The following is a 13,129-nucleotide window of genomic DNA, read 5'->3' on the forward strand; positions in this document are numbered from 1 at the left end:
TCTTTTGAAGTCCAAGGCGTGATTTGGTAAGTCGAGTCATGTTAGCAATTAGAAATTGGCTCATTTAAGGGGGGCTTATTTCACGGTGAGTTGGGGAGTGATAAATCTTGAGACGCTCAAAAGGAAGAGTAAGCTTTAAAAGTGCAGTCCCCCCCTTTTTTTGTTTCAGCAACGGAAGCCAGAAATCATTGATTCGTTAAAATAAATAGGAGAGGGAGTAAGAGAGAAAGAAAGAAAGAAAAAGAGAGAGCGAGAGCGCGCTGGAGACCTCCAGGGAAGTTAGCAGGAGGGGAAGCAAGGGGAGCTAATTATGGATATCTGTATTTCCCTCGGACCAGCTTATAAACTGCTTTCTTAGAATTTGTCTGCACTTATATCCTTTCTTCCAGATCTTACCCACACGGCCTCCTTTCTTTATAGAAGGGGTGCTTGGGGCGGGAGGAGGGAGAGAGAGAGTCCGTCAGCAAAGCAACAAGCACCAGGTGGCTCTCAACTACACACTGCCAAAAAAATAAAATAAAAATCCTTCTCTAGAAAACAAGTTTTAAAAAGAGGGGGAGAAGGAGGAGGGCTCCCTAGAGGGGATTGGCTGAGAGGGGAAGACAGGAAAATTAGTAAAGCATGAGTCTCTCAAGCCATGCTGGTGGCCAGAAGGACTGCTTGAGGAGCAATTAGCTGAAGGCTGCTGCTTGCTGCTGCTGCTGCTGCTATAGGAGAAGAAGCAAAAAAGAAAAAAAGAAAGGGAAAGGAAAAGGGAAAAGGGCAGATTCTGTTGGAGTCTCTCTCTCTCTCTCCCGCTCCCAGTAGGCGCTTGCTCATTGCAACTTGCAAAAGGGTTTCAGATGTCCCAGCACCGCTGCTTGACCCCCTGCAAATAAAACTTGACCACCAGAGGCACGTCCCACCTCTCTCCTTCCTAATCTCTAGCATTTAGGATACAGCTTCCAACCTGTTGGCAACCCTACGGAGAGAGAGGGGGAAAGGACTTGTTTTGCAATCTTTTTTTCTTTTTCTTTTTTCAGGAAATATATATATGCAGATATTTGAGATACAGATATCTATCTATTTCTGGAAGATTCAAGAGAGGGGGGTGCAAGCCCCTGTTTTCTGCTTCTGAGAAGGACTGCGTTTCTGGGCTTCGGTGAGAGGAAGGTGCAGAAGTTGTTCAGGGTGGGGGGGGGGCGCTGACCCCCCTCCCGTTTCGTTTTTGCTTTCTCCCGGATTTTTTTCCCCCTTGTCCACCACCAGCTCCGCTGCAAGTGTCGTCGCTCACCCGCCTTGTCATCTCTCTCTCTCTTTGCAGACTTTCCCTCCTTGCCTCTGCGAGAGATGGTGCACAGGGCGAAATAGCCTCGCGCGCTCGCAGCAGCAACAGCAGCAGCAGCAGCAAAGCGGCAAACCAGCCCCCAGGAGTTTGGTGATGGGGGGTTGAAAGGCCTGGGGGAAGAGAAAGAAAGAAGGAGGGAGAAAGAAAAAGGAAAAGATCGCCAAGAAAATCTGCAAGCCAAACAACCGCCTGAGCTCGCCCAGAAAACTGTAAGGCAACTTTGTGTGTGTGCGTGTGCGCGCTTGTGCGTTTTTGGAAAGGACTCGAAGGATTAATAAAAGGAGGGCGAAGGAAACCGAACCAAGGAGAGCGCGTGGAAGTGGGGGAACCCAAAGTGGAGCGAAGGCACCGTTTCCTGCGGAGCGCTTGGCCCCCTGAGGCATGGAAGTCGGCGCCCTCCCTCCAGGCCAGATCAGCGCGCCGAGGTCTGTGAGCAGGAGGGCTCTCCATCAGCTGTCCCCTCGCCTCTCCCCGGGGTTCCCCCTTCCAGTATGTTTCTTTTCATGAGGCATCTCCCCGCGCCCAGAGCTTCAGTACAATGTGCAAATGGAGACTGATACAGGGTGCCTCAGCCTTCGCCCACCTGCCTTCCTCCTCCTCCTCTTCTTCCTCCTCCTCCTCCTCCCGCCGCCGCCGCAGCTTCGTCTTCCTGCTGCTGCTCTGGATGTCGTCGTCCCTGGCTGCCCCCTGCCATGAGCACGGCCAAGACATGCTGCTCCTCAAGGCCACCAACTCTTCGTCGTCGTCGTCGCCATCCTCCTCCTCCTCCTCTTCCTCCTCCTCGCCCGCCAGCGCGGGGAGACACGTGCGGAGCTACAACCATCTCCGAGGAGACGTGCGCTGGAGGAAGCTCTACTCTTACAACAAGTTCTTCCTCCGGATTGAGAAGAACGGCAACGTCAGCGGCACCAAGAGGGAGAACTGCCCTTATAGTAAGTCTCTCTCTCTTTTCTTTTTTTCCTCCTCTTCGCCTTTCCCTCGAAACGCGGGGATGGTGGGGCGGGGAGGGTGGCGTCGCGCAAGGAAGGTTGGCGCTCTGCGCGCGCTCAGAGGCGCCCTCGCCCTTCTGAGGGGTTTGGAACCGAGCGCGCGAGAGGAATAGCGGAATTGCGCCCTGGTTTTATGTGTGTGAGCGAAGTTCTCTTCACAAACCACTTCCCAGGCATTGTTGAAATGGCTTAGAGCGTTACCGTTACCGTCCTTTCCATCTCTCTCAGAGGTGGAATCACTGTGGGGAAGAGAGAGAGAAGCTTTCCTCGTGTAGCTTTCTCTCTCTCTCTCCCCCTGCCTCTCTCAGCATCCTTTCAGGTCAGCGCTGTCTCTCCCTCGTCACTGGAATAACCAGCCGGCCCTTTGCTGCGCCTCAGCCGGGGCAGGAAAGTGTGAGGTCTTCGGGAAAGGCGGCAAGAGCCAGGAAAGTTCCGAGCACAACTTAGAAAGTGTAAAAAATGAACTAATAAAACCGGTGCGCGCTAGTGTGTCTGCTCACACTCAGACTCGGCAGATCAAAAGGCTCGGCGAAGTGAAGGAAGGGGCTGGGGAGGAGGGAGCTCTGGCGGTATCCTGACACGAAGCAAATGCTCTCTTTTGACAGTGCTTTTTAAATTGAGGGGCGATCTCTTCAAAGGGAGGGGAGGGCAACTGGCAGATAAAACTCTTTTATATGGCCAGTGGGTTCTTGAGGGCTCCCCTTCACTTCTCAATTTCCCCCTAAATTTCATTAGCTGGAAAAGCTGGTACCCTATGGAGTTTATACCGTGACACTCATGGGTTTTGTGTGTGTGTGTGTGTGTGTTTTGTGTTGTCAAATTCTATGTGTGGCTTGGTGGCGTCCTGTCAGTCCTTTCTTTCTCCTCCTCGCCCTGCTTTAAACGGTCTCAAGTTGCATCCCTGAGAGAGCCTTGTAAACATCTGGGGCTGCATCAAGTCATCCAGACCTCACACACATCTCGCTGTCATTTTTTTGTCTTTTAAAAAAAGAAGTCATTCTCACATATATATCTCTTTCCAGACTGAAGTGGATATAAGTAGTTATTTTTTTAGTTGTTTCTCCCAGCCTGTTTCAGGATAGTTTTAAACGACTCTGTCCTGGTGGTTAGATAAATAAATAACTGCCAAGACAAATGTCTCTAGATAAGCTGATTTTAAAAAATAATAATTAAAAATTGCCTCTTGATATTGGTTGGGAATCCAGCAAATTCATTTTATTCAATGTTTTGTTCACGCATGGCCCTTTCTCACTCACTCATCTCAGGTTTATCCTCACAACAACCTAGATTAGACCTACTGATGACATGGTGAGTGTGAGCAGGTTGATCCGGTTTGTTTCAGGGAGTGTGTGAAGGTGTGAATACTGATCTTTCCTGGCCAAATCAGTCTACCACACTAGCTTCAGGAGACAGTCAAGGGAGAAACAGGTACACTTCTTTTCTTTTTAAGTACACTGCTCTACACACACACACACACACGGCCTATAAATAGTGTGTGATTAACTCTGTGCCTCACAGCTATAGCTGGACAGAGCAGTGCCAATTTAATCCAAACAAGAAGCATAGCTAATGGGGGACTTCTTTAAACAGAAGGCAATGTGCAGTTTTGAGAAGTGTGGACAATGTTGCATCTTGCAGAAGATAACTACTATATAACTCTCACCAACCCATTTATTTGTGCTTAGTTGGTTAAAGCAGCTGTGCTTTTAACAACTCATGCATTCCTCTGCTGTGGCCCCTGCTGGCTGGCTACACTTGACTTTCCGTCTGCTTTCACAGGCTTGTGTTATTTATTATCACATGTGTCAATGTGTGCAGCGGGAAATGCTTGCTCCGTTGAAGAACCACTGTATATGCCAGAGACATTGTTTAGTTCAGGCTTTGTGAAACAGTAATGCCAGAAAGCAATCATATGACACAGAGCATTCTGGGATGTCTGAGGACTGCTTCATGAGTTCCAGGAGAAGCAGGTACATATTAAATATTGTACAGTGCAGCATATTGTATTGGTGCACTGATAAACTGGGAGTTCAGACAATGGAGACCTGGGTCCAAATGACTAGAGCAGTCATCTTCGCTCAGCTTCACCTACTTTGCAGGGCTGTTGTGACACAGAAACTGGACAACCACCTTGAGATCCATGGAAATGATATTATTAATATTGTTTTGTTTTCAAATATATAATAATAATATCCAACAGGCTCAAAGCATTAGGAGTGGTGACAGCTTAAGTGGTTATGCTTGTGACAAAGGTGCAGCAAGCAAACTCAGGAGTTTTCTAATACTGCCTCTGAACAGAGCTGTCCAGACAACAAACCCGTTTTCATGTGTTCAGTGAATGTGCAAATGTTAGAATGGGATTGGCCAGGGTTCCTGCTCAGAGCCTTGCATTCACAGTCATGCCAAACAAATACGGACTGTCAGTAGCTGGTGGCATGAACCCCTTTCACAGATCTGTATGAACAGCCAGCCAAACCTCCTTGAGAGCTTTGTGCACAGTGAGAATGCAGTATGGTTGAGGCCATGAGCCTCTATTCTCTAAAGACAGCCTTAGCTCTGCATATTCGTCCTGCTGTGTTCGTGAAAGCACATTGCAGGGCACCAGAGTTGCTCCCCAGGTGTGTGCTGGGTATGCCATTTGAGGAACTGAGCACATACAGATGCCCCTGTTTTATGTGTTGGTAGTATTAAATTCTGCATGCTAAATATTTACTGTGTACTTGTGTCAAGCCGGCGTTGACATATGAAGCAGACCTTTGTTTTCGACTGGCTGTTATCTTTATTCATGTAGGCATCTCCTCTTACAAAGCTGGCTCATTGTGTTTACGGAAAGTGCAGTTCTTAGGGCTTGTGCTTTTCTTTTTTCTTTTTTCGCCTTTGCAGGATTTTCTCTAGGGTATATTAGTTTTATCCTAGAGATGTTGCCATCTGTCGTCACCTTATGTTAGAAGTAGGCTGCATGTATTCTGATCAGAAGTTCCCCTCTGCTCCTTCTCTGTCTCACAACCCTAGAATTAAGATTTACCAAATGAAGCTGACAGGACAGCCCTTTTCAAGGCAGGCTTCTTTGCGTAACTTGCAGAATTCAACCGCTGCAAGATATAGTGATAGCTGACAGCTTAAACTGCTTTGAAAAGGATTATTAGACTCCTGGAGGTCTGTCAACAGCTATTAGCCATGATAGCTTAATGGAACCTCCACAAACAAGTAGAGTATACCCCTTAGTACCAGGTGCTGGACAAACATGCTAGAGAAGGCTATTGGTTTCATGCCCTGCCTATTAGCTTCCCATAGCCATCTGGATAGTGTTTGGGTCAGATCCAACAGGGCAATTCTCATTCTTTCCCATTCTGAATTTGCTGCCCTCTCAGTCACAGTGCATTCTGTCTTCCTATGCATTTTGCTTTTGGAAATAGAATTTTGTTTGGTCATAATTCTGACCTTGGAAAATAACATGGTGATATGGTTGCCACCTGGCTCTCTGCCTCTCTGCCTCTGCAGCTTTTTAACATGATCCACAACTTGACACAGAGGTGTGTAGGGTGGTAGTACTGTCGTTGCAACCCACTTTAGATCTGGCTGTGGTGAAGGAGTGGGTCCCGACTCATGAGTTGATGACCAATGTGGGTGCAAATAGTCTGAATGCACCATTAGTCTATGCTTCTCATAGGAAGATATCTGTTAGATACATCTCCCATTAAAATTAATTTGTGACTTTATGTTAACAGGAGATGTATCTAACAGAAAACCCTGCAGGCTATTTCTCAGTGTGGCCACAGAAGAAGACCTCTGAACAGATATTCACAAAAATAAAACCCACATTTTATTTTCAGCCCTTTGGGACACATTCTCTTTTGTTTTGGGATTCATTTTGGATGCTCTTCAGGTTTTTGAGTTTTTGCATTTCTTGCAAGTAGCATTCACGTGGAACGTTTGCCACATGAGTAAGCTGGGATGCAGAGGACTTCAGGCGACAGATAATGGCTGCACCTAATGGCAGCAAATCGCCAGTTGTCCATTTGTTTGCAATCTGAGCTTTCTACTGCAGGTGCCATTATCGTGGGCAGATGCTGGAGATGAACATAATGACAGCAGTTTAAAGATTGGTGCTTGGGAGCAAAATTCAGAGTGATGTGGGTGAACAAGGAGGACATAACTTGGAGCCTTATTTAAACTGATTTTCCTTGTCTGTGTATGCAGCACTAGCACAGCAGAGTTCAGGGCAGGCTGCTATATCAGTTGCTGCTTTTGCGCACATAGTGGGTAAGTATCTGTTTTGACAAGGCATGGGGCATGTGCAATGCCACCTGGGCTAATTCTTCGTGCCAATTCTGGAGTCATGCATTTAAATGGGTCCTGACTTCACTGGGCCTGATTTCCTAGGTTATGCTTAGGGTTTGAGGGGGTGGGGTGGGGAGAATAAACAGAAAGTTGGGGAGAGTAACCAGCACCCGCTGATTAAAGTAGCTTCAACAAGATTCATTTCCATAGCAGGTTCGCTCTATAAATACTGTATATTAAGCACTAAATAAAGGTTTACTTTGGCAGATGTTTTCCAACTTGATTACACAGAGCTATTACCTCAGCTTTTTCTATACCTTTAGGATAATGGGAATTGGGGGTGAATTATGGTGGTTCTGTCAAAAGTCTGGGACAGCTTGCATAATTTAGCATTGCTGGAGTATATCTGTCACTAGATACGCGTAGGATGGCTTGGGTTTTGTTTTATTTTCTTTGCAGTTAGAGCTTTGCCCTGAAACTTGACCACTCAGCACTCCTTCTTACCTCAGTGTTGCAGCTGCAAAAGTCCCCCTGAAAAGCTGCTCTTGAGAAGCTGATTTCCAGGCATGAACAAAGCAGCTGTAAGTCTCTCTCTGATGATGATGACTTATAACATGTGTGAAATAATAGTTAGGAGTAAGCACTCCAACTTCACTCCAGAGACGGCCCATGAAAAGTTTGAGGATTGGGTCTCTCTCATCTGTAGTAGATTGCAAAATAGAGGACCAAATTTTGGGATGTTTGCAATTCTGTCCTAAACATGATTACTCAGAATTAAGCCCTAAAGAGTTTAATCTGTCTTACTTTCATTCTGGATAAGTTTGTATAGGATTGCAACCCCAGTATTGGTCTAACGATGGGATATGTAGACCCATGTGAATTTCACAGTGATAAGCTACTGATGGGGGGGAATAGGTGCTTGTTTTTGTAGTTGCAATCTTGGGGTTGCATTAGGAATATCATAGAATCATAGAATCATAGAGTTGGAAGAGACCACAAGGGCCATTGAGCAATTTGAAACTGGGGAGCAAAACGAGTCAATAGCCTAAGGATGCATTACATATAAACCTTGACAGCTGCTTTTTCCTAGGGAAAAGCCAATTTGGTAGGGGACAGTTTCGAGCAGAGAAGTGCAGGGGAGGGGTGCGTAAGCCATTCTCCTCCTGCCGCTCTTCTTCAGTGATTTTTCCTCTTGCCACTTTTGTCCTGCAGCTATCCTTTCCCAAGCTGATACATACACCCAGTCTTGTGAGTTCCAGTTAAATTGTAGCCCCTAGGAAGAAAAGCATCAAGGGGAGAAGGAGCTGCAGTGGGAGAAATGACAGCCACCTAAAAGGTTAAACACACACATGCACACATTATGGATTCACCAGTGTTAACAAGGTTCTTTAAGACCAGGATCCAAATCCTCACTCAGCCATGCATCTCATGGGGAAATGTGGAACATAAACACAATATTAAATAATTTCACAAAAAGGAGGTTGCATATTCACAGGGGTATGGGCTATTGAACAGCATAGCTGTCAACCTTTCCCTTTTTTAAAGGGAAATTCCCTTATTCTGAATAGGATTCCTCGCAAGAAAAGGGAAAAGTTAACAGCTCTGTTGAACAGCGGTTTCCAAACTTCTCCTTAAATAATCACTTTCAACTTCAGCCTGTTTACTGAAGAGACGCTTCCTGCCTGCTGTGGAAGCCCTCTGTTTACTTGCAGAGGATTCTGGGACATATTGTAGGCTAGGGCTAAGAAACCTGCAGCCCTCCATTGCTGTGGTACTGCACTTCTCTTTTTTAAAAAAACAAATATAATATTTATTACTTTTAAACCTTACAAAAAAGAAGAAAAAGAAAAGAAAAGAAGCAAAAGAAAGAAAAAAACAATACAATACAATATATAAACAATACACAACGCAACATTAACACATTAGACTAAACAACACAGAGCAAAAACAATTTAAAAACATACATCATACCATTTCAATGCCTTATCTTCCATTCCCTTTATTCATCGACCTCCTCTCACCTTCCTTTTTGTATTCCACTTCTATTAATTGTTTCAGCAATTCCTTTCCATCTTTCTCTATTTTCTGTCATATGATTATCTTAACTTATTTTAACCTTATTTTCCATTAATACTATAATACTTATTTATGCTTAACTCCTTATAACATTTCTACTAAAGCCATATAATTTCATTCCAACATTTTTCTGACACTCATTAATTTTACAGTATTTCTATAAATAGACTTTAAACTTTTTCCAATCTTCTTCCACCGTCTCTTCTCCCTGGTCTCGGATTCTGCCAGTCATTTCCATCAATTTGATATAGTCCATCAACCTGGTGATCTTCTGTCCGAGGCTCTTAACTCTTTTCCAAGTCCCTTCTGCAGATCTTCTTCATATTTATACATGCACTTTACTTTGTCTTCTTCTGATCTTGTTCTTAATTTCCTTCCTTTGATACTGAAGAGTAGATCTCGGGGAAGCTCCGACCTAGCAATGTTTTTATTCCTTCTTGACAGGTCAGCCAAATCTCCGTAGTTAAAACTAAAATCCAAAAGATATTTCAGGACGTGTTTCAAAATCCTTCCAAATCTGAAAGTCCCCACAGCTCCAATCTCCTCCTGACCCAGGTCCAGGTCCCAAAGGTCGGTAAATCCCTGCATGAGGTGATCTATCCAACTTTCCTTCTCCAGTCCAAGCAGGGCTCCAATCCTCAAAATCTGACTTTCTCTGAATTCAATCATAGAAGGCAACAACTTATAGTCATCAGATTGCCTCTGTAAGGCTGGGGCTCTCTCCCTCTCCACTTGTATTACTTTAGGTTCAACAACAACAACTTTCTCCCTCATCTTCCCCTCAGTTTGCCATGTCAAAGTAGATTCCTGTATCGATTCCTGAATAGTTTCTGTATAGATGTTCACTTTTTGTCCCAAGTTATCAATTTTGATAGTCATCAGATCCGTCTTCTTGGGGAGCTGTTCCAATGAATCACTTATCTTACATAATGCAATCACTAAGGCTTCTTCTGTCGACATTCTTAACTGATCCAAGGTCAATACCTGGTTCTCACGGTTTTTTATCTTGCAGCTGGAGATTCCACCAGCTCAACTCTTGTAACAGTTTCAAAGGCTCCCTCTAGAGGGAAACAATTTCTATTTGTATCAATCCTTTTAAGCACAGTTCAAACAATAAAATTAGTTTCAATTTTCAGTTGCTTTTACTCCTTTTTAAACGCAGAAGGAGACAATGGAAACAATGTATTTCTCTTATTTAACTAGCTGTCAACAGTCAGTCTTACTAGCAGCCCGTTTCCAGGTTCAGAGCGGTGGTAACTTAACTTTCTTCACTCTCTCCTGCAGGCTTACGCGATCCAAAATTTCCCCCCTCTTCTCCTGCTTCCAAGGCGGGTTTAATGATTTTAGCCGATGGAGGTTTAATCCTTTACAGAGGACTTTCCAAGACTTTAGCTTGCAAGCTCTTTGCTTCAACCTATTTACAAAAGGGGAAGGCGGACTTCCTGTTTGAAACCTCCCTGTTTTGGTGCCAAATTAAGACGTTTAAAAATCCAATTTTCTGTTCTACTCACGGGTGGTTGTTTAGGATCAAATTGTCCACAGGAAAAAGTCAGCGCTCTCCGGCAACAGCAGTGCGGCTTCACTCTGTGAAAGAAGCAGTCAATTTGAAGCACCGTGCCGCTCACCCCACGTTGCTCCGGATCCCCGAAACCGGGTCTCCCTGCGAGTAGGGGAGGCGCAAAAGGTGCCAGCCGAATCCCACATTCACAGGCTTCTCCCGTCTGTGATTTTTAGTGGGTCTCCGCCTTCGCCGTGGCAGCCAGACCCTGATTTCCACGGAGCAAATTCCTCCTGATCAGAGGAATTCCACCATTGTCGGAGGTGCCAACCCGGAAGTCCCACGGTACTGCACTTCCCATCATCCCTTGGCCATTGGCCATGCTGGTTGGGACTGATGGGAATTGGAAGTCCCACCTCATCTGGAGAGCCACTGATTCCTCATCCCTGTTCTTCTGCTTTGAACAAAGTTGACTTCTGTTGCACCTACGCCCTAGAACATACCCATTGTTCTCCACATGGCTGCACAAACTGTCTTTCTCGGAAGTTTGTCTGCCATTGCTCTTGTCATTGACAAACTCTGATGGGTTCCTGAAGATCCCTAGTATTTAGTTTGAAAGCTACTGCTATGTAGCATAATTCCTATCACAGGGAGTTTATTCCCAACATAGCCTGAGTCCAGCTCCTCAGTTTTAAAACCATCAAACAATAGTATGGCCAGTTTGCACTTGCTGAAGAGGCTTTGCAGTGTCTGGTTACATAAAAACATTGAGTCTTTGCTGGCCATTATATTAACTTGAAGGACTGTTGGAAAGGTTAAAATGGAAATAAGAATGTGACGAACAACAGGTGACCATGAGAAGGAATGAATCTTTTGGATTAGGCAGCAGTTCTTGGATGCTTTATAGGAGAAGGATAAGTGGACAGGTCAATCCACTTGCTGAAATACTGTTACGGTGCTTCCTACACCAGAGTAGCATTCTGTTCCTGGATTCGTTGTGAAGGTTATTACACACCACTGACGCAGGGATGCATCATTTAGGGTTGACCCGAGTTAACATTCTCTAAGCAATAAATGTTAAATGCAGCCTGAATGCAATAAATTAGGCATTTATTTGTTTTTTAATAGTACGCATGTCCAATTCAATATCCTTCTGCCTTCCAATCCACTCTCCATTTGCGTTGCATCTTTAGATTGTAATCCTGAGGCCAGGGACCATCTTTTCCTTTATTGGTCTTTAAGCTGCTCTGGGAGCCTTCTTCGAATGAAGAGAGGGATAAAATTATTAAATAAATGGACTTCCGGGTTGGCGCCCCCGGCAATGGCGGAGCTCCTCCGATTGGGAGGAACTTGCTCTGTGGAAAGTTGGGTCTGAACCGCCACGGCGAAGGCGGAGACCCATTGAAATCACAGGTGGAAGAAGCTTGTGAACCTGGGATTCGGATGGCACCTTTTGCGCCTCCCCTACTCGTGGGGAAACCCTGTTTTGGGGATCCGGAGCGACGTGGGGAACTGCTTACTTTCTTTCATTTTGGAGGAGGACTTCATATATATATATATATATATATATATATATATGAGATGATGTTTTGAAAAATGTATGTGGCAAAACTGCTATTTGGTTATTTTCTTTCAGTAGTTTCCACATTAAGAGACAGATCTTACTTGCTGTCAAGAGTAATTAAATCATTTCAACAATTTTATAAAATAAGTGAGATAACGGCACGTTAAATTCAGAGCTAAAACCTTAAACAGAATAAAAGCAGAATTAGCAATGTGTGCTGTTTTATACTGAATGAAAATGCTTCTGTAAAATCACATTTAATGTTCCTTCAAAGTCTTGTCTTACATGTTAAACAAGTAAATTGGTTTTTCTTAGAAATAAGTCTTCACAATATTACTGTTTTTCACTTTCTAATAAAGGTTAGTTCATGTTGCTGATAGATAAAACAAACAAACAAACAAACATGACATCCAGAAAATAGAAAATTATATACGGCCTTCTAATAGATACTGCTGTTTCCTAGGTAGGGAAGTTGTTGCTTTTTATTATACCAACTGCTTTCTCATTTAAGCCTGGACCCAGGTTACATAATTTATAACCAGTGACTTACAACTGTGGGCATTTAGGATTTATGAATGCGGAAGGGATTGTATTCTTTAGTGTCTACATGACACTCTCCTGTTACCTTTACCACATTCCCATAGGGTAGACCCTCCACACACATCACCAAAGCTTTATCATAAATCTATTAAAAATATACAGTTGCAAGGAGCCTTTGTCTTCATAAATCTGATTTATAGCCACCTGCTAAAGATGACTATGAAAACATTTGGTAGGAATCACCCTGACAACCTGAGAGGAGTACAACACAAAGGCCAAAGGAGCTTGAGTGTCCCACGCTATTTCAACAGGGCTAATCTTACGGCCTTACATAAGCAAAAAACACATGCTCTGGTGGGGATTTTGCACAGGGAGATGGAGCATCACATAGGAACATAAAGTAGGGGAAATGGGTCATGGCCCCACCAACCTCAATCTGTCCTCAGCCAGCACCAGTACCACCCCTTACCTGCTGTCAGAAACTGGATGGACGCAAAGGAATGCTGGAGGAACCAGCTGGGGAACCCCCAAGGGAAGCAGGCTCAGTGCCCAGGGAGAGGTGGTGGGATGATGACGAGTAGTCAGAGGGAGAAGACTGGGAGGAGGAGGAGGTATCAGAAGCTGAAGAGGTTACAGGGCTTAGTGAGAGGAGAAGGTAGTTTCATGCGGCCACAGTCTCAGATTGCTTTGGGAAAACCTTGGAGAGAGGGGGACTTAAGCAGCTGTGGAGAGGCAGGGACCTTCAGTCTTAGCAACTGCTTCATAGGGGAAAGACTTACCAAAGATGAGTTGCTGTGCCCATTAGGCCTGACACTCCTGTGCAGATCCTGTTTTTGCTAACTCCACTTGCTTGG

The 13,129-nt window shown here is 44.7% G+C and overlaps 1 protein-coding gene across 1 annotated transcript in view; it reads left to right on the top strand.

The window, feature by feature from the left end:
* The first annotated feature begins 252 nt into the window (after positions 1-252).
* The window catches only part of FGF10 (fibroblast growth factor 10), a 93,084-nt gene continuing 80,207 nt past the window's right edge, over positions 253-13,129 (top strand). Inside the window, exons 1-2 of the mRNA XM_079995118.1 lie at positions 253-1,152; positions 1,304-2,259. Coding sequence (XP_079851244.1) covers positions 1,866-2,259 — 394 coding nt within the window. The 5' untranslated portion in view covers positions 253-1,152; positions 1,304-1,865. The remainder of the gene's footprint in view (positions 1,153-1,303; positions 2,260-13,129) is intronic.

The sequence above is a fragment of the Podarcis cretensis genome (genome assembly GCF_951804945.1).
Source record: "Podarcis cretensis genome assembly, chromosome: 11".
NCBI lineage: Eukaryota > Metazoa > Chordata > Lepidosauria > Squamata > Lacertidae > Podarcis > Podarcis cretensis.